At 40.3% G+C, this 25802-nt stretch overlaps 1 protein-coding gene across 7 annotated transcripts; it reads right to left on the reverse strand.

Moving 5' to 3' along the window:
* Positions 1 to 156: 156 nt before the first annotated feature.
* Positions 157 to 25362, reverse strand: LOC135500873 (formin-like protein). 7 transcript variants are annotated; one of them, XM_064792547.1, is made up of 26 exons: positions 24914 to 25362; positions 22000 to 22083; positions 16131 to 16217; positions 15675 to 15701; positions 11835 to 11867; positions 9906 to 9985; positions 9685 to 9768; positions 9285 to 9504; positions 8973 to 9049; positions 8649 to 8820; positions 8414 to 8524; positions 7936 to 8085; positions 6765 to 6996; positions 6361 to 6534; positions 5811 to 6086; positions 5573 to 5630; positions 5276 to 5423; positions 4986 to 5072; positions 4701 to 4769; positions 4512 to 4592; positions 4180 to 4309; positions 3810 to 3985; positions 3443 to 3544; positions 3190 to 3279; positions 2582 to 2687; positions 157 to 2402 (listed from the first exon to the last, which is right to left on the reverse strand). In XM_064792547.1, the coding sequence occupies exons 1-26, from the start codon at positions 25079 to 25081 to the stop codon at positions 2296 to 2298; spliced, it is 3129 nt and encodes a 1042-aa protein (XP_064648617.1). In that variant the 5' UTR covers positions 25082 to 25362; the 3' UTR covers positions 157 to 2295. The 7 variants fall into 7 exon arrangements, with proteins under 7 accessions (XP_064648617.1, XP_064648616.1, XP_064648618.1 ...); XM_064792546.1 differs by having other exon boundaries at positions 3178 to 3279; XM_064792548.1 differs by lacking the exon at positions 15675 to 15701 and having other exon boundaries at positions 3178 to 3279.
* Positions 25363 to 25802: the final 440 nt, after the last annotated feature.

Below are 25802 nucleotides of genomic sequence, written 5' to 3' on the forward strand. Positions count from 1 at the left end.
CCACAGGGAACTTGACAAACTTGAGCTTATTTGCAGTGTCGACAAACTGATAAGTTTTGCCTTGGATTGAACCTGGGACCACATGACAACTACCATCACTACACCACCACGGTTCCTTCTCTTCAGAGAACAAAACTATCAACAACACAATACATCTACAAGTACATGAATGACTTTAATTGTGGTTGCAATATTTTACATTCTACATACAATTGCAGTGGATGCATCCCAAGGTTACAGTCATGACCTTGAGGTTCAAGGTCATTGGTTCTGAACATGCAGGAAATGGGACATTCAGCTAACAATATACACATCTATATCAAAAAGGCACATTTTATCTCGAATATGCAATAAAATTCAACTGGAGATTCTTGTACTCAAATATGAAGAGAAGTTAATAGCCCATTGCAAAGTCGTGTCGAAATAAGTTGTTCCCTTGCAGCTGGTTTACATAGGAGTCGCGTTGTCACAGTTCACGTGTTGCATGTCACTTGTCACAATCATGTTTTAAACTGACTTGGGTTCGACAACATGACATGAGGGTGAAAAGTGACACCATGAATCCTATGTAGCCCTGTCTCTGGTAATAACTTGTTCATTCCCCATGTCACGCATTACAAATGACAAGCGACAACGTCAACTCTATGTAAACCCGGCCGAAGGAGTGGTTATACTTGTATGTATCTGTGTTTATACAGGGCGCCCAGTTATAAAGAACAGCAAGTCCAAAATCATAACAGGACACTTTTTTTTGGACCAAATCAGTCATACCGCAAGCACATCTATTTCCACTGAAACAAATTTAACACGTTCAACAAGAACCCTTTACAAAACAAATACCGGTATTGAGCACTGATTTTAACAATAAACTGGTTTTGAATGAACACTGTGAAGAGTTGATCAATTCCTCAAAATCTGAATGTGTCCATTTTAGGAACTCCTTTTCTCAACAACCAAAAGATTTGAACACATTTGAAACAATCTGAAATAACGTTTATAATAACAGCCAAGTTGGAGCACGGAAGGCACATTGACTCCCAACAGCATATTAAACAAATTAAGCAGACAATTTAAAATCAGCTGAATGAATAGACCAGGAACTTGTGGAAGACTACATACTGCACCAAGTTCTTAAGTTCGTTTGCTTTTCATGTTAAGACTAGGGTTCAACAGTCCCCATTGTATAATTTTTCACCATCATTGGGTGTCAGACTATCTGAAGAATGCCAAGTAATAATCTGACCATTGCGACCATCCCATAACTGATGGTCAGGAGCTACTTTTAAGCTATTAGTGCATTTCATATGTTTTCAAGACACCACTTGAATTCCATGATAGAGACCTCGGCTATGGCAGGAATATTTCTCGGTTCCAGGAAGCAAAGCAGATTTCAACACATAATACATTACATAGGCGGAGAAATTTATACACCATTCAGGAGCAGAATTGAATAATCTGTATATACAGCAGAGAAGATACGTTATGTCAGGTATCATCTGAAGCAAGCAGTCGGTATATAAAGCAGTCACAAGTGTGACATCCACATGAACTGTAGGCCTACTACAGATGCAGTATCAAACTAGTGCAAGCAGTGGCTTTGGCCAACTACAGTTATAATGTACTCAACCGTTTAGAATCATCTATTTCAATTTTTTCAAACCTCTCAAGATATCTGCATCCACAGCATTACCAATACAAAATGTACATTCTATTTTCCCTACTACAGGAAGGACTATGAAGCATATATTATTTTACATACTATGTACAAGTATAGTAATGATTCGCTCTGACTTAAGCTCTCTCAACTACAGAATGCACGGAAAAAAATGTTTTGTGCTGTTCTTTCTGCAGCGGAAGCTTGCACACATTTAGTTGTATTACATTGAAGTGTACAAAGTGCATGCACACAGGGAGGCAAACCTTAGCACTCAGGCAACTAATTTACATCAGATAATGTCAAAATATACCAATATCAACCCTCTTTTTTTATTGCTAACAAACTGCTCGCCTAAAACCCAGATACTTTATATTTCTATTGCAAAGATGTGTCTCACGTATAAGTAAGAGACATAAGTACTAACTTGGTTACAATATCTTATTCAATCATATCCGAGATGAACACATTTGTCAAAAACTAATCCAGCATTTCCACTTTCTCTTTTTTTCGCTAGTGACTAGGATTATCATAGCAACCCATTTTGGCCAATCATGAAATTTTCACAGCTCAAATGTTGACAACAATGTTTCCGCATATATCAGAATAACCTATCTATTGCGGCTCCCTCTTTTATCAATCTAAAATGCTTCATCCATGTTCTTTGACGCACGAATATTAACCTGGTTTTTTCGTCGTTGACTCCTTCTCACCGCATCGGCACGGCGGTAAGGCTCATTCTTCAAGTCTGAAAACAACATTGGAAAGATTAAGACAACAAATCTGGAAAAAATTTGGGGGAGATATTTTTTCTACATCACAAACCAACATGTGTATGGTGGTTTTCTGGTGGCCCCTTGTTCAGGTTGGCACCCCAACAAGCTATTTGGCAAGTCCTCAATAGCCTTATCTTCATTTGAAGCTTACCTAATAGGATATCTTCTAAAGCACCATGATACACCTCGTCCTTGCCAAGTAGTTTCTTCTCCCGGATCTGTCCTTGTTTCCGCTTCAACTCCGTCACGACGGCCTCCTGCAGAGAAAGGGTTTATGATTAAAAAAACAAAATAATCTCTTCACTCGTCTCTTGTTTATTTTCCTCCATAAATACTGGATTTTCTAGTGATGACAGAACATGCAGTGATTTGGTCAGGAGGGTGAATGGCCATCAGGCATAGTATGAGAACACCACCAAACCCAGACTATCGGTCTGGTTTGGGGTTCATGCTCAATTGGTATTGACCTTGAACTGATCTAGCTGTGTTTGTATCCAGATTTGAAACCAACCACAGCAAAAACGTCTTTATATTTCATGTTTTTGCAGAGTCCATGCATCACCAGTAAGAAGGATCTGTCAATGGCTCACCATGGGCCACAATGCTTAATTAATGATTGAGCTGAATACTCCTTATCAAAATAACAAAATTGATAACATGATCAGTTCCAGTTCAAAACCAGTTCTCTAACCCAGCCAGGCTCCTGACCATGGCTTCACATGCCGAGTATCTCAAACATGTTCTGACCGATTGTTTCACCTTTTTGTCCTTCTTCCTATCAGCATCCGGGGGCGGTTGTTGGGCGGCCAATTCCAGCTTGCGCCGCGTATCAATATCTTGCTCAGCTTGCTGCAATCCAAAGACAGAAACATGAGAAATTTGGGGGCGCAGTCACTTGGGTACCATTTCAGGACTCATCAAAAGGTCGGTCTTTATATCAGAAAAATAACAAACGAGATGAAACGACCACAGCGAAAACCAATCACATCTCGAAAGCCACAAAACCTCTTACCTTCCAAGCTTTAGCAAATCGCACAAACATGGAGAAGAAAGTTGTTGGTGCTAACGTGCGGGGATTCTCGCCAAAGAACTCAACAACAGCCGAATATGCCTCCTGAAAATTGTAAAGAATACAACGCTTAGTTCTTTTTGCCAGTAATTAAATTTAAAAGTCATGATTTTTCAATGTCTGATTCTCTTGTTCGAAGCATTTTGTCATCAAATTCTTTTACTTTTAGTTCCCCCCAAGAGCCACGCCAGTTCATCCAGAAATACAATACTTGGTTCACTTCGAGATCTGACCTAGACCCTATTGCGTGCGAACCAATAGTGTAAGCCACTAGACTACGAGGCTCCTCAAAAACAGCACCAAATCTTACCTTGGCTGTCTTGGCATCAGCCTGCAACTTCCTCAACTTATCCTCAGCGTTCACAAAGAAATCTTTCAGCACCAGATAAGAGTCGCGGGAATCTTTCCGCAATGCGTATTCCCGCCGAACCAACTCCATTCCTTTGACTAGATCATCAATATCTGTGGTTATGTTCTCCATAGAAACTGAAATAAACAATGACAATAACTTTTTAATCGTCACAGAAACGTGTATAAGCAAAGGCCTAGAAACTCATGTCCAGTATCCTGCGGATAGCTCTTCACAGAAGTCTCATACAAAGGACTGTAAAGAGAGAAAAATATCACCCCCAAGAAACCCACGCTGGTCTACTCATTCGAAGTGACAAAACCGGCCCTACCTGATGCTGCCTTCTCTATGAAACGCAGCTCATTCTCGAAATTCTGCAGATCAGGGAACGATTGTCTGACCGTCTCAACGATGTAATGCAGCAACGTCATCTTCTTATCTTGTGACTTTGTATCAAGGAGCTGAAGAAGAAGAAATTAACCACATGATGTGTTGTGTTGTTCTGAAATTTCAAGATGGGTTTATAGTCTGATATCAACTTTGGTAGAGGTTATCATCCCACTTGACACTTTAACCCTGGCCGAGGAAGCTAAGTGAGAAGAACAGACGTACATAGAATCTCACACTGACTGTGGGGTGGGAACCAGGGACCTCTGTACGTACCATGTCTAAACTCTGTATCTTAAAGCCATAGACAACTCCTCTCTTTGCACTGTTCATGTAGTTACCAAATGCAAGAATGACCTGAAATATACAAGGGTAATTACATCAGAGAAGAAGAAATTGTATCAGAAAAGAGAAATTTTGGAATATCATTCTAGAGCAAAAGAGTTTAAAACGTGGGCCACTCACCTCTAACAGTTTCCGCACTTTGTGGGAATTTTTAATGGACATGGAAGCTGTGATTATGGCATTCAATTGCTGGAAAATGAAACAGAAATACCTGTAATAGACTGTTAAATACTAACTGTATATGAGCAGGATGCTACCTGGCAAGATGGACACGAGGATGCAAGGACAACCGTGTGAAGAGAGTCACATTATCACTCCCACACGACTAAGGACTTACCTAGAAACGCCATCAACTCAAATTGGAAAACTGAAGAAAAGGATTTATACACAATTTCCACTACTTACTGGCTGTAATGAGTGAACATTCTCGAAGAAGTTTCCGACGTAATTCATGATCTGCAACTTCTGCTGTAGTCTCTCAATCTTGTAAAGCTGGAATGAGAAGGTAATGAAGTGAGTTTCAGTGGATCAGTCAACTGCAGGTCTTACATTCATAAACTGCTGAGCAGATTCCCCTGTGAAAGGACACCTGGTGGGAATCTGCCAAACTAAAACTTGCGAAATTTTGCAACGCCGCAAAAAACGAATGCCAAAATCAGTATCTGCAATCAAAGGTGTGAAATACCCCGACGCACCATGAATATAAACTGGTCCTCCTCTGCTAACATGTTGATTGGTTTTCGTTCTTTCTCGTATTCTTTGAACGCTTTGACTTCCTTCTCGTTTGGTATCATCCGTCGTAAGATGTCGACAAGTTCGAGGTGTAATATCTTCAGATCGAAACTGAAATGCAAGACAAATATCAATTTTGATCAATTTCTACAAACTTTGATCCAAGTGCGGCGGACGACAGATGTGGGACAAGACACGATAACTTGAGCTCATCCATGTGAGCAAAAAATGCTATCAATGTTATCAAGGAAGATACGAACCTGTTTATTGCTCGTGTTAGCTCTTCATTTGGCAGCTGGAGTTTACGTTTGGTGATGGCTGGAAGAAACACAATATATTGATTAGATATCGATTCCACCAACAAATTTTTACGTATAATTTCTTCCCATAGTCTTCATTTATGCTCCATTCTTCGCTACCTGGGTTAACAGACTTGAGGCAGTGAAACCTCCATGTGGAACTATCATTTTTGGAGGGAAAAAAACTTTTTCTACTTACCAACATTTCTTGTACGCTGCGGTTCCAACAAACTCATCAACGATGGTTTCCGCGACCGTCGCATTGTACGAGGCGTATTATCTACCTCATCGTTGTCCATGATGGCGCCACCTATCCTAAACGAATCTTCGAAGTGGTTGAAATTGATAAACTTCATGAGCTTCTCGTCATTTAGGTCGGCGAAGACGGTTCCTTTAACCTGTTGAGGTTTGAGTGGCGCCCAGTTCAAGATGGGCAGCCGGTATTTTGGCTGGATTGAGCGTTTTATTGTCATGGCTGAAATTAAAATGAATGAGATGAAATCATCCTAGTAATCTTGATCATCATCATCATATCATCATCAACACGCGTTTACTTCATAGCTGTGGTAGACCTTTGCATTCAATTTGCTTGCCCTCACATGACAGAGTCATGCTTCGAGATTCTTTGATAGAAGTATGAAAAAAATTTGAGAATTTTTTTCCAGATTCAAAAAATTCAGAAATCGGGATCAATCTGGAAGTAAAGATTCTCATTCAGGCATGAGTTTTCTCATATTTCAAAGACTTACAAGGCATTCCCGGCATCATCATCCCCGGTGGTGGAGGTGGAGGAGGGGCCCCCGGTCCTGGGGGTGGGGGTGGGGGTGGAGGAGCCATCGGTCCAGGGGGTGGTGGTGGTGGTGGTGGTGGCGCAGTCACCGAGGCTGGGGCCGCCGTTGACCTGGGACTCGAAACGTTATTATCTGAAACATAACAATAAGGACGAATAAATGTCAGAACTTCGTGCATGTAGCAACAATTCCAAAATCAGTCATCTTGCGACAAGAATAATCATGCCCAGCGACTAGTTTTACATGTTACTGCAGACTAGATATCTTCTCATCGTTCATCACAGCAGTAATTTTTGCAGTTCGCTGTGATTAAAACCACTTGTTTGCATTGCGCGAACAAGGATGAAACCATATCTACTAACTTTTAATATTTTTGCGTAATTCCTCAAGCTCCAATAATCGTGAATCGAGTGTTTGTTGGAATTCCTCATCCTTGTCTGTGACAACCTTTCGTAACGTATGAACCTCCTCCTCCTGGCGTTCCGCCAAATTACGCAGATTTTCATTATCGACTAATGCTTCTTGTAACTGTCGTTCTAATTCGATTATTTTGAGTAATGATTCTTCCTCCAGATCTTGAAGTTGTTCCGATGCCTGAAAATAATACACAGGTGACAAATTCATTCACCACTTGGATTGTTCACAGGTGATGCCTTTCATGGACAGAGCCAACTAATTTTGATTTTGGCAGATTACAAAATGTTGCTTATGCTGGAAAGATTCGGTTGTGTATAATTCGTACCAAAATGATCTTAAATTATTATCAACACGCCAATAAAATAAGGAATAAAGCAATGTTAAATTGTTTCCCCGAAACCGCTATAAACAAAACAAAATTGCTACAATATGAAAAATCAGCCATCAAAAATTGGAGATTGATAAACATGAAAACCCAATTTATATTGAAACAACTTCCTCATTAACATTCGCCCTGACATGAATTTCGAAATATCAGGTCATCTTATGTCATAACAAATACCCAACAACAACAAGGAAACAATTAAAAGAAAATGAAGAAACATTTAAAAACCAACCAATTGAAATTGAACTTGAGAAGTTTAGATTTTGATCAGAGAACGAGAACATGGTGATTATTTTCTCTCATCAAGTCCAGTGGACTGTTTTGTATTATTGTTCCTAGGCATACCAGACATTAAATGAGACACTGTTTCAATGCATTTCCGACAACAGTAACAAGACACGCATTTTCAAAATGCCACCTCATCCTCGGATCGAAATTTGAACCTCTCTAATAACAGAAGTGAAGCTCACCACTTTCATGCCACAACTAAACTGTTGATTTCAGAATTATCTCAATTAATGACCATAGTTAAAAGGAGTGGTTAAAGTGAAACTAAAGAGAAATATATAAATACATCAGGTCCTTTGAGCACTACAAAGCTCTTCGAATACACTATCAATGCACAGTTCTTATGACTGATTGATGCCAAGACTGTCTACTTGCTCTTGTCAGCGACGATTCTTGTTCTGAATTGCACTAATGCCAGTGTGTTCCAAGCCAAGTAAACTTACGTGTGAAAGAGATTCTTCTAGTTCTTGCACCCGTTCTAAGGCCGAGTTTTTCACCTCAGAGTCCTCTACCAACATGGCCACATCAATCATGTTCTCGAGGTACGCCTGAACTTGGATGTGTAACCGGTCGCTTTCCGTATACCGTAATTTCTGTTGAAGAGAACATGATTTTCAAAGAGGAGTTTCAGAGGAATTGCCTCAAGAAGACACTGGTTGAGTTCTGATCGAATAATTTGCTCTGAGGAACGGTTTTGGCGAGACTTGTAGGCAGGAGCCAGGTACCTCAGACTGAGTTGTATGACGTAGACCTCTCAAAACAGTACTTGTCCAGAAATATAAAGTTCAGCAGCAGTTTTACCCTCTGCATTAAGCCTCTTCTCAGACAGTATTTCAACACTATCTTTTGCAAGAGGTGCAATTCCTTTCTTTCCTGCTGCAATCTTTGTGATCTCAACACCTGAACTTTATTCTCACTCACCCCTAAGAAGTCATCGAGGCCTATCTGTGTGAACTCATACTGCAGGTGAATGCGGAAGTTCATCTCATCAACCGAATGGACCACGATGTTGACAAACTGCATACAGGCAACCTGGAAACAAAGATTGTTTTATAGAAAAATTTTCTGAGCATGGAGATCTAGGCTGCCTGATCTGAGCTCTCAAACGGGTATTGAGTTTTGATTCAAGAGCAATCTAATAAAAACTATAACCCACCATAAAATCTATGTGAAAATCTTCATGGTTCCCGAAATACTCCATGAGCGTTTGAAACCGATATCGTTCCTGGCAGACTTCTTTGAAATTATCAAATGCAAATAAGATGATTTCGTGTCCTCCGCTGACCAAACACACCGCGGCCAACAGCTCAAGCACCAGCGCTTTCGTCCTGAAATCATAATAAAAGATCTCTCATGAAGAATGAATTGAAAATCACTGAATTGAAGATCCTCTTCGCTGAGAGAGGACACAAGATCTGGAACCAGAAGACCCAAAATACAATTTCACGGTTAAATCAATCGTACTTTGCATTCAACTTACCGGAGACTTTTATGATTTAAACTGAGCGCTATACAGTTGATGGCCTCTTTGTGGGCGATCACAAGGTTGAAACCATACTGGAATAGAAATGCGAGAGATTAGAACATCCCATCTGTGGAGTGATGACACTCCAAGATCAAAACCACAACAACCGATGCGAGTGTTAGGATTCACGTTGTTACTTGTGACATGTCACTTGTATATTGAAGTCTACAGCAGTGTGAGTGTACAACAATGTGAGTCTACCCTGGCGTGACTCTTTGCCGGCGAGAATCTATCCCAACATGAATCTACCCATTAAAACAAACTTACCTGATGGTTCATGATAGCACGAAGACACATTATACAAACATGGACGTCATCCCGTGCCTCACCGATATTCAACTTTTTGTCAAATATCCGTGTGCTCATCCGACCCCTTCGTATTGAAGGACTTTTGGAATGTGAGCGCTTTAAGCTGCGATTTGGCGGACTTTTGGTTGGACTCTCTTCACTTTCATCCGACGCAGACGAGTTTTGAAGCATCTGTTCCCTGAAGAACAAATATCTGACATTTTATTAAACAGTTTGGTGTCTATCAGGGCTGTTGCTGGACAGAGTCAATGATACCTATTTTCCTTTGGGAGGACACAAAAACTGCTCCAAAGGAATTTTAATCTAGGCCTAGGGTGTTTTTCTCTAATTCTAGGCCCTATTTATAAATGAATCTTACCTCATAACAATTTGTGAAAAGTGTAGATAATCGACAAGGACGTCTAAACCTTGGTTCTCCTCCGAAAGGAATTCCCTCACCCATCTGAAAAATATCACATTCTAGAATATTACAAAATGCATGTATGTACAGTAAATGAAATGAAATGGTAACATTTGTGTCATTTTTTTCATGAAATGGAGTATAAGCAGCAGGGTCAGAGGTTGAAACGACAATCTTACTCTATGTGATTGGTCCGTAGAGATATTTCAAGGTCCCGCAGTACTTGTGTTGAGGTAGCGTCACCCAGCATTTTCCGTTTCTGTAATAACACAAAGTTTAAATCATTAGATTAGAAACAGGTGTCCGTTTGGTTCAAGAAGCCTGAATCTTATGGTCTTATACTCCCTCTGATTTGAGTGTAGGGTTAAGGGTATACATTTTAATAAAATGCAAAAAATCTTCGTGGTCAAGATAATGCAAACACCTAGGTGGTCAAGATAAGGTACACGACGCACTCAATTTAGAATCATCAATATTTTTTTTAATATTATAAACTGCTGTCCTAGGAATAGGATTCAGTCCTCGAAGGAGTATAAGGAACTGTCTTCTGGTCAATCCCACCAGGATGCCATAGCAGTGCTAGGTGGCTGGCTGTCATCCCCATGAAACAATGGAAGGCTACCTCCAATGGCCCTCACCTTGTTGATCATCAAATGTATTATACAAGTTAGATTAGTTGATGATATTATTTCTCAGTTGTCCATCTGACAACATATATCTTGTCAAATGTTCCAAGTTTAATATGTTAAAACAGGACAGGTTAAAGGTTAAACTCTTGCTCTGATCTGACTAGACTTATCACACAAGTTAAATGTTAAACCCTTGCTTTGCTGCAACCAGCCCTTTCAGACAAGTGTCTGATAGGGCTGGCGTGCACTCAATAAGACATTCAACATACTACGTATATTCAAAATACAAACATTTCGAACATTTTCAATAGAGAAACACAACGTTCACAAGTTTGACCCTAGGACACTATTTTGCTCACATATTTCCTCCCTCACAGGTTTGTTATAAGCAGTTGAGAGGGGATATTTTTGGTCGTGGGACTTCACGTCTTCTAAAGCTGTTTTATAGCAAGCAGATCTTCGCACTTTATAAAAGATGTTAGCAAAACATTATAAGCAACATTATTATGTCCTAGAGAAATACCTGTGAAAATTTACTTAACTCTCAAACATAAATTCAAGAAAAAACAGTATATTTCTGGACTGTCTAGAACCATCATCAATACAAACATTTCTAAGGCAAACAATATATTTTTGTCCATGCTAGATATGGAAAAAGACATAAGAAAATGTTCACGCTCAAAACAATTACCCACACTTAAGTATTTCAAAATGATCTCAATTTCACGATGACCAACAAAAAATGCACAAATCACGCCAACTACAGCCGAAAATCTCACTAAAAATATTCTACCTTGTAATTCTCACTGTAATGAAACAAACTATGAATGAGAGTCAATGTAGCATATTGGCATGTGCAGGGCATGGCTTATTGGAAGCCAGTGCGGCAGTATTTACACTTCAACAAGCAAACTGCAGAGAGAATTTCTTCGTTCTTGGGCCATCAGGCTAAAATGATATCGTGAATTCAGCCCTGTTTTTGTCAAACTGTGTCAAACCGCCACCTAAATATGCCGAGTCAGCAAACATTAAAAGCATGAGGTGAAACACTCGCACTTGATCAATTGGTGATTTACATAGTCATTTGAAAAGCATATTTTGAAAATATCTTGAAATCGCTGATGATGAAAGCAATGTCTTCAAAACACCCTGTACAGTCTGGCACTTGACTCTTTGGAAATGACAATAGGCTAAGGATTTGGCAAATTGATTTGTATGTTTCTGATCCCCCGGTGAAATATCAGACTGGTGTGCACACGCCAGCCAAACTCCTTTACCATGTTTGAGTTGATGCCAAATGCATTTCAAACTGTCAAACTGAGTGCATGTTTAATAGCAAAACAGGAGGACCAGAAACAACAAATTATTGATGGGAGCTATGATCTGATGTCAGTGATGATGACAAGCCTTGCATTCCAGAGAATGAATGAAACTAAATGCGTAAAATGCTCAACAAACTAAAAAGAAGCAAATCGCTACCTGGCGGGCCGTCCGTCTACGTCGGGAGAACAACTGAACGAAAATAGGCGTGATTAAAGATGCGGACTATTAAACAATAAACAGGGAGGCAGGATTTGAACAATATCAATATGGACATCTTACTTCATAATCTAAGTCTAATATACGACAAAATTTATTGCCAAAATGAGTGAAATAAAGAACATCTATACACTACTACAGACGATTTAAAACAGGCAAATCCCAAGTTGACGAATTATGATACGATCTGCACATTTTAGACTCTTTTAGGGCTCATTTTGCACCATAGTGTCAATTCCACAGCGGCACAATGCAGCTCATCACACTTTTGGGTGCTGAGGACGAGGCTGACAGAGTCACAAACCGGCACATCAGGCCAATTTGGGATATGTCTGGAAGACCAAATTTACCAGGGCTACGACTGTTCATATACTACACGGTACGCCAATTTTACGATGCAAACGTAGCTAGTAAAAACACGCATTGCATTAAATGTTTCTACCCAGGCGAAGAAAAAAGGGCTTACTAAATATTTGTTGATAGTGGTCTTTAGATTTAACTGTAAAAGTAGGCAGACGCAAATCATATTTGGCTCTAAACTAGACAGTTCAGCTGTAAATCAATTTGCCTAAACATAACTCAATTCTTCAAATAGTATGAAAAATGGAGCTAAAATGTACTAATTCTATGCTAAGTATTCAAACCGTTTAATTCTAAGTTATCAATCTGGCTGATGCAGGATTTTACCACAATTTCCCAGTGGAGCTTGGCCTTGAGTGAGAGAGAGAGAGAGAGAGATCCTCATTTGATTCTTAAACCTCAACAGTTTGCACCTTAACCTTGTGGAATCAAGCAGCAACCTCTCCAATGTTGATATGTTGTTTACATGTACATCGATGTACGTAAAACAACTTGACATGTTGTTACATGTACATAGATGGACATAAAATAGCATGTTGTTACATGTACATAGATGTACATAAAATAGCATGTTGTTACATGTACATTGATGAACATACGTGTAAAACAACATGTCAACATGAAGTTACCAGCCAACATGCTTTCTAACAACCTGCACTGCATTTTCTGTGTAAAGTCACCAAAAATGCAAGTGCCATTCTCTCAAAAAATTAAAATATAAAGAGTTAAAGACACCGAACAGTAGATAGTCTCTGAAATAACATGACATCTGAAGAAAAACACTGAAAATCGTTCCAACATGACAAAGGGCTCACAATCCTGACGAAGAACTTGCTGTAACACGCATAACTTTCCTCAGCTTCATCAGAATCACAATCCTAGAATATCAATATGATAACTTTAAAATCACTATGTTGGCTATGATTATGATATTGAGATGCAAGTTAAAACTTTTTCCTATTACCAACCCAACCCAAAACAGGACATCAGATAACAGGCTTATCATCTATGCATTTTACACAGGCGCACCACCCGCAAAAATTAATTTTTCAACTTTTGGCATTAGGACTAATGCATTGGGTCAGTAATGGTTTTTCTGTCGGATCACCTAGAAAGACATTGCTGCCAACCTGGACAAACCGAAATGAAGTATGCCGAAATGTGGTTAGAGGACTGGGTACAAGAAAGTTTGAGTGCCGGTGGAGGATAATCATATCATATGGAGTGTTATCTGAAACCCTGTCAAAACAAATTCGGTAAAATTGCATACTTCTTTGTCGCCTCCCAAACTTATCTAAAATATGAATAATAAAACATAACCAGAAATTTATCAATTAGCCACAAATGAAAGCATAATTAACATTGCTTTTCGATAACTCAAAATGAAAGAACAGAAGTCCTGAAATGAATAGGCAATGCATAAAAATGTGTTGAATCTGATCTTGACAGAGTCACAAAGGTGTGTACACTCAAAATCAACTCATTTTTACATTTTCTGCAAGGGGAGAGGATTTTCAAATCAACTACAGGTTTTTGACATGCTTTGAAATCATGTGGAATATATGGTTGGGTACACGACATAGGGGTGCAGATCTATGGTTCATAGATAAGGGTCTTGGTGGCATTTCACTTCACTCTGTGTGGTGGACAAGATTTTGGGCAAGAGGGGCTAGGAATGAGCAGGGGAACTGGTTCAACATGACAGGATTGTCGACGCCAATTTGCAGAGCTAGACCAAACAGCCAATGGAATGAAAATATCTGCGGCCAATATTATGCTAATTAAACTGTGTTATGTGTTACCAAAGTCAAGAGAAATTATCAGTTCCAAATAGCTTTATAAGTGATGGCCCTGCATACCAGAACCTGGAGCAAGGTCGAAGTTAATATCAGAAGACATCAAAGGCAATGTCATTTCACTGGGTTGGCATGAACCTCAGAGTAATCAATGTCATCCTAATTGTAATCGATGTATGGATAGGCGTAAATGATGAATTATTCCAAGATTGAGTGCAAGTATGATTCATGCAAGCTGTTCGGTGTTCCTAGTTGGTGAAATCAGAATATTCTGGTTACAGGAAAATTCGTCCCCGGATAATTCGTCCCCGGAAAATTCGTCCCCGCAAATTCGTCCCCGGATAATTCGTCCCCAAGGAAAATTCGTCCCCGGAAAATTCATCCCCGAGGATAATTCGTCCCCGAGGATAATTCGTCCCCGGAAAATTTGTCCCCGAGGATAATTCGTCCCTGGAAAGATCGTCCCCGAGGATAATTCGTCCCCAGAATATTTTACAAAGTTGAAAGTTTCTGACTTTACTTTCTAAGACTCTTAAGTCTTGTCGAATGGACTGTAGTAATAACTACTACTTTCGATTTTTCTCATTCAGTGTAACATCTCTCTTTACTACCATACTAGCTAGTTACCTACCCCACTATTTATATCGTAGGTAGAGTTAGGCAGGCGAAATATTTTATTGAAGAGTTTAGAGCTTTTCTTTCATTCTGACCAGTAAAAATACTTATTTGAACAAAAAAATTATTTCACCTGCCTACCCCTACCTACTATGAAAAGAGTGGAGTAGGTAACTAGCTAGTAAAATAGTATTAAGTGGTAAAGAGAGATGTAATGAATGAGAAAAGTCGAAAGTAGTAAGTAGTAGTTATTCCTAGAAAGTAATGTCAGAAACTTTCAACTTTTGTTTAATTTTCCAGGGACGAATTATCTTCGAGGACGAATTTCCCAGGGACGAATTATCCTAGGGGACATATTTTCCGGGGACGAAATTTTCCTCAGGGACGAATTTTCCAGGGACGAATTATCCTCGGGGACGAATTCTCCAGGGACGAATTATCCTCGGGGACGAATTATCCTCGGGGACGAATTCTCCAGGGACGAATTATCCGGGGACGAATTTTCCTCGGGGACGAATTTTCTGGGGACGAATTTTCCTAGGGGACGAATTTTCCGGGGACGAATTTTCCGGGGACGAATTTTCCGGGGACGAATTTTCCTAGAGCCGAATATTCTATAGTATAAAGTTGCTTTCATCTATCATTTTGCTCCACCTATTTGTCACTGATCAGGAGGCATCCACAGACGAGCCAAAATCCTGAAGCAGATTACAGCACCTGTCACAACTGACATGACTTCCAATTTGCACATATTGCGCGATGTAGGAAATGCTCTTGTGGCGTAAGGTTATAAAAGCACTCATACTACACGTACTTGTTATGCATCGATGGAAGTAAATCAAGAATCATTCACCGATTGAGTACAAGTGTGATTCCAGCTAGTTGTGACCAGTACTGTAATCTGCCAGTTTATTCATTGATGTATAGTGATGTATAAGATGATTAGGAGAGGATGCCAGGATGTTGGAGTATCGTGAAGATTGATTTGGCAGGTACGGCAACCACTTACCCTGCTCATCTTGGGACTCTTGAGTTTCTAAACGGATCACATCACAAAGGTCAGTTACATACAATTTATAGAAACATGGAACCCTGGACAAACTTGTCTCTGCAGTCACACCAAGCAAACGGGTGGAGCTAACATCTCGGCCAAAACAGAGGCACAGCCGAGGTTTTTGGTGAAATGAGAGCTCCATGTAGTGAAAGACAGTGTCAGCGATTTGTGAGACAACTGATATCGACATCACTTTCTATTCTAAAACACACCTCAAACTAAACTCGGAAATGTGATTCTGACTTGCACCAACCATAGCGGTTAGCCTAACCATGTAACCGCTGCCACCTAAACAAGGCACAGTACATACTTCATAGTAAACATGGTATTATAGAGGGAAAGCAACTCAAAGAAGGAATGGCACCAAACAAAATGTTTGTGTTCTTGTGCACTTTTCATTATTGAATGTACCTTTGAACTCCTTGTGGCGTGAGGATCGAGATACGTGCGTAACTTCCTCAGGTAGAAATCTGGTGGTTGTTTGGCATGGACAAGTTCCTGCAAGGAGAAGAAGAAAAGATCATGAAAATTTGTCTCAATGGATGGACATCAAGTTATTGTGGCTACTGATTACCCTATTACTATTATAAGTTAATCAAATGATTGCCTTTTTTAGTGAATCAACATTCAGGTCAGCCTTTCATACCGGCCTCATAATTGGGGGAAATTGCTGATAGTGTACATTCAGGAAGCAAGCTTTAGGCCTACATCAGTACAGTTAGGTTGTATGCAAATTATGTATCTTTGGCAAATTATACTTGAGTCAAAGTTTGGCCGTTAGTCATGCTAGTAGCCGGAATATATCTTCTCATGCTCTCGAAAAAAAAAAATTCCAAAGGCAAAACAGTCTAAATCTATATGACAGGCCTAACTGATTGCCAAAGACTGCACTCTGCTGGTGCTCCACTGAAACTCCCATACTGGATAGTGCTGCCACATTCAGTCCAAACTATGAGTTCACCCTCACAATATTGATGGCATGTTTGTTGAAATGTGTGTGACCTAGGGTCAGCTCATTGAGTGCTATTCCATCTTCAGGTCTACCTGAGTCTAAAGCACACTACCACACAGGATGGGAAGACTTTACCTGAACCGGAGATAAGCGGACATTTTTCAAGAATGTGGAGCATTATTCAGAAACCAAAACTATGAAGTGCATTGCATGTATCTGTTCACATCTTTTACCAGAAGAAATATGTTCTTTTTTATCAAAAGCATCAACGCTTTGTTCAATATTTGGTACGTTTTCTGAATTCCACAATATATGGTTGGTCAATGATGTTTCAAGTTTTGGCCAGGAATTCCACGTTTCCGGTGCAAAACTTGACTGGATGGACAATACTGCGGGCCGTTGGATTACCCTCGGGAGAACCTTTGAAAACTGATTAAGGGGAACTAAAGGCTTACTTGCCAATTGATACTGAACTGATAGTGATACATGTCGAAGGTTTGATTCAATGGTTGCCTGGCTTCCATTGGTATCCACAATTCTGAGTTATTGGAGGTAGATCATCAAGGATTGTTTGCCTATTTCTATTGGTGAGTCACGCTTGGCTTTCACCTGAAGCCCCCCTTCTGAGCTACAGGTGCCACACATCATCTAACATCTTCTAGGAATGAGAGGAGACTCCGGCCCATCCTATCAACATATCAGTGGCACTGTTATGTCTCAGTAGGCCTCAGTTTTAGACCAAGTAGGCCTACCAATCAATGATAGTCACTGGCACAGGAAGGGCAAAAGCCCCGCATCACCTAGCCGAAACGGCCTGACCAAACTTAGGGGTTAAAAATCAAAGATCATCATATCCGTACATTGCTCAAGTAGGCCTAGTCGTGTTGGTCATATTGGTCATGTCGGTCAAGTCTTCGTGACTGTTTACATACCACCAACGGAAGTTGAGTCAGAAGACGAACCGTAGAATACATAATATGACATGTTTCCTTTTTTACAACATCCCAACGTGACCCAAAACATGCTTGCAATTTTGCATGAAATAATCCGGTAGATTTAACCTGTCAACCTACATGTACAGGAATTTCTGACACATTTGTGAGTGAGCGAATCAATGACTGTGTTGACAATATAATTTCGCTGGCATTCCTGACTAATCTTTGCACTCAATCTGCCCACTTCTCTTATTTTTCAACAGTGAGAGACCCTAAAATATGCCAGTCATCAGCCATAACAAACTCCCCCCATCTATGTTGTCCTACAAGCTGGTTGCTTGATTCAGCAACAATGAGACTTTGCTCCAAGTAAATTTTATCAAAGGAGATGAAATTAAGGATGAGTGGGGCCATTCAGATTGGTCAATGGCCCATGAAGCGCTGCATCGTCAAACAATGGAAGACAATCAGGAAATGAGAGCTTCTGAATTTGTTCAATCTGTCACATCAGCAATGGCAAGTGGATTTGAGAACTGGATGGGGCTTGACTGGCAAGATCATCGCCATAAATTGTATCAACAGAAACTGCATCCTATCCAGCATCAAGAACGCATGAACCCAACTTCCGGATTGATAAGATAAGATATGAAAATTACCACTCAATCAAAAGAATGAGTACAGAACTGAAGTGAAAGAGCAAGCCAGGATCACTTTGATTGACATTGTAGACTGTGTCAGCCGTCTGCCGTCAGCAAGATAACATATTTCAATTTCGAAGGGCACTTTTAATCACCTAAAACTGGACTCGGTGGGTAAACTTCCTTTGATTTACCAAACTAACTGGTCTTCTATCACATTCTACAAGCCCATATAATAGCGATAGGCCTTGAATACAATCATACACAACAAAATGATGATACCCACTTGAGATATTGATCATGACAATGACAAACCAGCCATTGTGTGCACACATGCAGACAGTGGTGAAGATTCTTTGGACCTGGGTGGTCCCTTTTGGATATCATGTCAGTCTGCATGTGTCACATGCAAGGGTCGATATTTTCACTTGACAACGATGGAAATAGAACGATAGAACAACTTCTCTCCCCTCTTTGGTTTTGGTGATAGTCTGCATATCAATCGTTACTATTCAAAGATGATAAGCAGGGCACCCCCTCCATGAGGAGTGACTCTGGTTCAAAATGGGTTGTTTCCATACAGTTTCACCTTTGTAATCAGGACACCATCTCTGCTGAGGACAGAATTTGTCAGTCCCAAGGGTGTCCTCTTAAAAGAGGTTTTAACGTACTATCTACTGCACCAATACTGGTTTTACTTGAGCAGATGAATCAGACAGTCCATCTGGTCGACACCTATTAGTATTACCCCCGATCATATTAGAGATATCCTTCCAAAACCATATCTGATTCCCAATGCATTACTATTTAAACTCAAGAACCCTCTTGATCAAAATACATGGACTGTGTTTTCCAATTTGTGTTTACCTGACTTTGATAAAATTTTGCTGATGAATCAATTAGTCCATCTGGTAGAATCCTACCTCCCCAGATGAAATTACCAATAAGCCCAGCTGGTGAAATTGATTCTGTTCTGTTCTATATCGAACTCGTTGTTTTACTTCTTGCCTGGCCTGGGAATCTGAGGGATAGCTTTTCATTCAGATATGTCAGACAGAGTCCTACAGTGTGTAAGCTTACATGTACATCTACTTTGCTAGCATTTGGAGGCATGCCGAGTGTGGTATACACTGTGGTACTGGTCCGAAAAACATCTTCTGTCCAGCAATGCTTTCAAGCACAACATCAGTAGTAGTCTTAAGCGCACATCGAACTCATCTGATTACTTCAAGCTTGTGATATGGCAGACCCCAACCTTTGCCATGGTGTGCTTAGTCACATTTTCTATTTTTATATTTGGCAACCCTGTCAACAATCATAAAACGAGACAGAACATCGGCCTACATGTATTAAAAGCTTTATGGCTGATCCACTGCCAGTGCGTTACACTATAGCCTACTATATAGGCACACAGGTCATCAGTCCACAGTGCAGAAGTCTCCTAATCAAGCTTATTCATCACTACAGTATGCGCAGCGATAAAGACAGAATGACCTTCCTGACTTGTCATACTGCCACTTTATGAAGTCGGTAATCCCAACGCGGCATTTAAGACGCCCAACGACAGAATGTCGATAATGAGGATGCTACTTGGCAGTTTGACAAGAATATGTTCTTTTTGAAGTCCGTAGAATGTGCTTCTGAAAAGTGGATAGTGAGAGAGGAAGAGACTTGGCTGCAGGTCATTGATCCTCACCAGCTGATCTTACAAAAACCTTTCCTCTGGCTCTACTCCGGCCAGGAACAATCTGCCAGAGACCCTATAACTAAGCACACCAATGAACTTTATCCAGATTCGGATAGGTCATCAGGGTCATTTTTACTAGGCAAGACCAAACAACAGCATCAAAATTCAAATAGTCTGAGAGCACCAGTGGAATCATAGCGGCTGCCAACATACATGTAGAAGCATGGAAAAAACCACGAGCGTACAAATTCATTGAAGAGTTGCCTGGCGTTATCATCATCTCATCAATCATGACGATATCTGAAGAATGCTCGAATACATTGGTGGTTATCATTGCAAAGTGGTCGTATGTTTTATTCTACAATGTATACACGCTTGTCATGGAGGAGGCCATTTTTTGTTGGCTGTACAAGGTTTTTATAATGTGTTTATCATGTCTCCTACACTTCCCTGTAAATATTTGTTGCACTTCATCATGCACCAGGCAATGCCAGACTTTTTTTGAATGGATCTAAAAATGTTGTGGCCAATCTGTTCGGTGTGCATTCTGGGAAGTATGAAATGCTTTTGGAAGCCTTCTCTTGAAGTCCGCTGTACGATCGCCCTACCAACCAAGATTCCAATCACAAACTCCTCATTAAAACTGCACAATCATCTCTCCATCATTATTCTATTACATCCATTATCATGTGCTCTGGTCATAATTAGTGCAATTGTCTCCATTTACTAACAAGTGTATCAGTAATCAAATATAGCTGCCTTTTTTGGTCATATGATGAAACCTGAGATGTAATATCAGTTTCAATTTCAGTCAATGAAGGACCCTGTAATAGTCTGAGGCTAAATTAGCTCGGAGGTGGTTGGCCTTGACTTGGAGTGCAATGGGAAACCCTTAGAGGAGTGTAAGACTCTTGGAGAAGCGGAAGACCCTACAGAAGGTGAAGCTCTTTTTGGGTTCCACTACATGTAGCAGTAGTATAAGTATTAGCAGTGGCCCTTATTTTTAGCACCACCAGTAAATAACTAAGTCAATGTTATTGCACTAATTTCTGAAGTCAGCCAAGTTAGAGAAGCACATAAACACACACAGTCAAGCAGGACTTCAACATGGTGTGAAGAATCGGGGTGAATTCTCTAGTATGGTTTCCAACTGTCAACTGATCATGGATCTTCTGAAGCAGAATACCGACAGCGTCTGTTAGACTCATGAGGGTAATAAAGTTGGTCTCTCTTCTGTCTTACCCTGTCCCATGACACTGCCAATGCCATGATGCAGGGCACAGGGTATAGAGCACACAGGACCACACTTCTGAACAGCACTACCTGGGCGACAGGCCTCTCAAAAGTACGAGTCACCTTCTGCTTTGGTGCATGTAGTTGTGTTTTGTACCTTGCAACTACTAAACAGTGCTTATGCTACTCATTGACGCTATTTGTCCAGCCATCCTGTGTCTGTATTTGGACAGAAGTGAAGAACCTCGACCACCTTGAAACCCCCAATATCGCACACATCAGCATCTCGATACTTCAAATAGGCCTCCATAGAGATCCTGAACAGAAGTGAACCAGCTCAAAGCTATTTCAAGGCATGAACACATCTCATAGTTTGTGAGAGATGGAGAGGCTCATTATTATCTATTATTTAGTCGGATTACTTCATATCTATGACAGGCAGGTCAAAATTATTCTTGTGGCTTTACTCATGACAGTGTGAACCTGTCACCAGTCATGCAAACACACCCAAGAGGGCTCTCCCACATCAAGTATTGTTACAAATACAATCCAGGTCAACAGAAAAGTCAAGTGATAAACAAACAGAAAGAGCTACATGTAAGCTATTGACAAACATGATACTGATAATTGATCATGCAGGAAGGTCACTCACGGATCTTGCAACATCCTTCCCGCTATTCTATTTCTATTCTAGTCATGATTTTGAACGCCAAAATTAATTTTGAAGCAGCTAGCAGCTAAAGATTAGTCAGACTAATTGCGCAGAATTGAATAAAGTTTTATTGAAAAGAAACTTGTTAACATGAGAGGGAAGAAAAAAGAGAAAAGAACTTACTTGATCACAGATAAGGTCCCACTTCTTCTCATCATCGTAGTTCTGGAGCATCCTGGCTTTATCCGGAGGTAAATCCATGGATGCCTGCAAAGATAATTTTACGCCAAAATCAGAAATTGCTATGAGGATGCCTATTGTGGACCATGCTTGGGTGCAATTTACACAGGTTGTTCAAACTGCAAAGGCATGGGTTATTACCCAAGCCAAGCAAGCTCTGGCCCAGGAAAAGGGTCAATCGTATAGAGCATTTTTATAGATGTACCAGTTGCCTGATAGTGATAAGGCCACTCCTTGGTCTGCTGGATAAATTTGACTTTTTTGGGGGGGCTAAATCCCAACCTGGTGAAAAACATGGAGATTTTGTGTGATCTTTTGCTTGCCCTGCCTGGCATACTCGGGTAGAAGGGACCATGGATCTTTAGTCTCAATCAAGGCAACGTCATAACAGACTCTTCTCATCTGACAGACTACATGCTTGGGGCTGTTCAGTCCATGATACTGAACATTGGAAATACGGATACATTTGTCTATGCCTGGAAAACTTAATGTACAGAGAGGGTTAACCTGAAGAGCACTCAATTACCAGTTCTACACAGCTGCCAGGAATACAGGCGAGCAGCCAGTGTTTATACAGGTACTCCCCTAATCTCATCAGCAACTAAACTCAAGATCTTCCCTTCTATCTTTGGCCTCACACTCTATTTTTACCTCAGACAGATGTTCTGGCCAACCTTGGCTTAAGTTCAGTAAGCAGAATCAGCCCAACTTGAAAGAGGCTTAGTGAAGGTGGGATATGGTTTTTCTGGCCTGGGCATCGGTTCAAGATCAATACACCTCTAACAGTATAACATTATCACAGTTTTTAGAAAAAGGATGCCCTGTTTATTTTATTTTAGGAAGAGGCCTTGACGGACAGGCCAATACAGCATGTGAGCATGCATACTGTTGTACATCATACATTGACTGTACCCTACATATCCTCCCAATCAGACTCAGAGTGCATACAGCGTATGTACGAGAGGACAAAATGATGAGCTCTCCAACCATAAAGAGAAGATGATGAGCTTCTCATGGCTCATTTGCATTCTCATGAGCTCGTTGCATGTTAGCTTGGTTAACTGTAGACAACATGGCTAGTATATAATTCAGCTCAATCAGAAAACATGTTAGAAGTATAGGGCCTACTCCATCTACTTGGTGAATATCTTGTAAATGGTGGAAAGCCAGACTAGATTTAAATAGAAGTCTCATCCATTGACATTCGAACTAGTCTGATTAGATGATAAACATTCGTTGAGTCTGCAAACATCCTGATTATCATGTGCTACATGTATGATGTATTGTGATTGTCTAAAATTCTTCAGGAGTGAGAGATAGCATTGTCAAAAACATGACTGGAATGTCATTGAATGAGCAACAAGATAAACTGGGCCAGTGGGTTAAAAGGAGGACAAACAGGTCAAACATACATTGGAGCACAATGACTCTAACAGAGAGATATTACTAATGAGGGACCACTTGAACTGACGGGGAAAAAAATATTTATATAGTGTTCATAAAAATGTGTCATGACAGTGTGCATGGAATCTATGGTAGTCTCTTGAGAAGATTATTGGACCTACATTGTATAGCAATACATTTTGTATTCAAAACTGCCACAGTTCCCCTCATTGCCTGTTGTCAAGACTAAAGTGTTCATCATTCAGAGACTACTTGAAAAATTTCAGATGGTTCCTCGAGCTTTCATGGCCTTGCTTCATCAGCCGCATGAATTGGCCAAATATACAAAAGCACATTCTTATGTTAGACTTACAGCAATGATCCCATTTACAAATCAGCCTCATCAGTAGCCACAGCTGTACCAGCTGGGTTCTTTACGCAAATGCAAAAATCATGTTACATTTTGTCTAACAAGCGGAGATTACTGAATAATTACAGGCACAGTGACACGATGACAAGGAGGCCTCTTAAAAAATCTTTAAATCGCCAGAAAATTCAATGTCTATTCAGTGTGTGCATGATGATCTATTTATAACACATGCATCAGACATTGCCCCAGGCCAGGCCTTCTCTAGCTGACTATCCTGGATTGGTAATGCTTGTTTGCCAATATGAATAAACTTGTGTCCAAGTTGGGATTTTGTTTACATTGTAAGCACTATACCGAAGGCAGTAGGCAATGACATTAATTACAAATTTGTGTTTATGAACCACTGCTAAAATTGAACCCTGTTTTTATATATCAAAGTGTCAACCGTTCATTGAAAATTTACCTGTCACACTCAAATTATATCATATTTTGTTTGCTTGTTATGACGTGTTAACATCACTAATGACCTGCCAAGGATATGTCACATAGTCATGCAAAGCATTTTGTACAGGAATACCACAAATATTACCATTGGTAAGCAGCCGTTGTCAGAGTCACAGGGATTTGAGGCATAGAGTGAATTAAATTTGGCTCACTGAAGACCAAATAATCATCTTCCAGATCTGATAAGCATCTTTTATAAGATCATGACATGATTATTTGGTCTTCAACATTACAATCATTTTCTCTGGGAAAAATGAAATGAAAGCGATCACCACGACGTCATGATGAAACAATGTTTTACGAGCAACGCGGTATTACAAGAGACGTTACTAAATATCGTACTAATGTGCACATCCCCACATCCAACAGATGGCGAGAGACGAATTCGAAGAACGCAAAAACAAATCATATGCGCACCCTCATGCCATGACTCAGAACACGTCAGATGGCCCAAGCCAACTTCAGACAATGCCTCGAGACACGACGATCCTTTGTTCAAGGTGAAATGCATGACTTTGACTAGTCAGCATCAAAACAAACTTCTTCGAATTCATCTATTGATGTGACTCTTGGCGGCATCCCGTAGGATAGGAATCTTACCAAAACTTTTGTAAATCGTTTGTCAAGTTCATGCTGGTCCGGCATTGGTAATTTTACTGTTGTGGCCCTGTCCCGGTATATCCTTCGGTCAGGGCCAGTGGCCGCTGAACTTTCTCCATTCCCCATTCTCAAAGACAACTTTCTTCCTCTGGTATCTATAGAAAACATGTACACTTCTGTACATTTACATAGGACTCGTGTACATCCACAGTGCAAATGCACTGCACTTCCGGCTTTCACTATCGGCAAAAAACCGCACAAGAAACAGAACGCTCATAAACAAGCGACTCCCACAATAACGTTACGATCCTCGATCACAAGCCAATCAGATATATATCAACGATTTTAAGAATTCCATCGTTTTGATATTTTTCCACCGCCATGATTGACTTTTATGGAGTTTTAGAAGGGTAGGATGAGGAAAACTTTGTTCACGAAAAGACATGAAGATGAGGCGATTTGTTACATCCTCGATTTGAACATTGACGGATGTCGGAGTTCGTGACGTCACCAATAGTTCATGAGTTCCTATACGCGGGAAATACGAATGCGCACGTGTGGACTTGGTTACTGGTAGTTAACAGTTCTAGATTTTTAAAAAAATGTGATGACCCCCTGTAGGATTTGTGAAGGGGGTCCTGGGGGGGGGGGGGAGGGGGAGAGGGGGGGGGGGGGGGTCTTGTGTTCACAGCCTTGGGCTTCTGTTAGCCAGGATTCATACTAGTGATAAACCATTCAATGGGAACTCAGGTGAATGTGATCATCTGAGGAATCGGATATGGATTCATACTGATGATCAACAATGTAAACTCAAGAGACTGTGGTCATCTCAGAGATGCGGATTCATCATCATCATCATGTCAACATTAACATAGTCAACATTACAACT

Source organism: Lineus longissimus, chromosome 16, assembly GCF_910592395.1.
Source record: "Lineus longissimus chromosome 16, tnLinLong1.2, whole genome shotgun sequence".
In the NCBI taxonomy this organism is placed as follows: Eukaryota; Metazoa; Nemertea; class Pilidiophora; order Heteronemertea; family Lineidae; genus Lineus; species Lineus longissimus.

What these genes read in the sequence shown, in the direction of transcription:
- LOC135500873 (XM_064792546.1), bottom strand. Translation starts at nt 25,081, where the DNA reads ATGTTTTCTATAGATACCAGAGGAAGAAAGTTGTCTTTGAGAATGGGG. An exon ending in CTAACACGAGCAATAAACAG is followed by an intron (nt 5,424 to 5,572) that starts GTTCGTATCTTC and finishes CTTGCATTTCAG; the next exon opens with TTTCGATCTGAAGATATTAC. An exon ending in GATTTGCTAAAGCTTGGAAG is followed by an intron (nt 3,280 to 3,442) that starts GTAAGAGGTTTT and finishes TTTGGATTGCAG; the next exon opens with CAAGCTGAGCAAGATATTGA.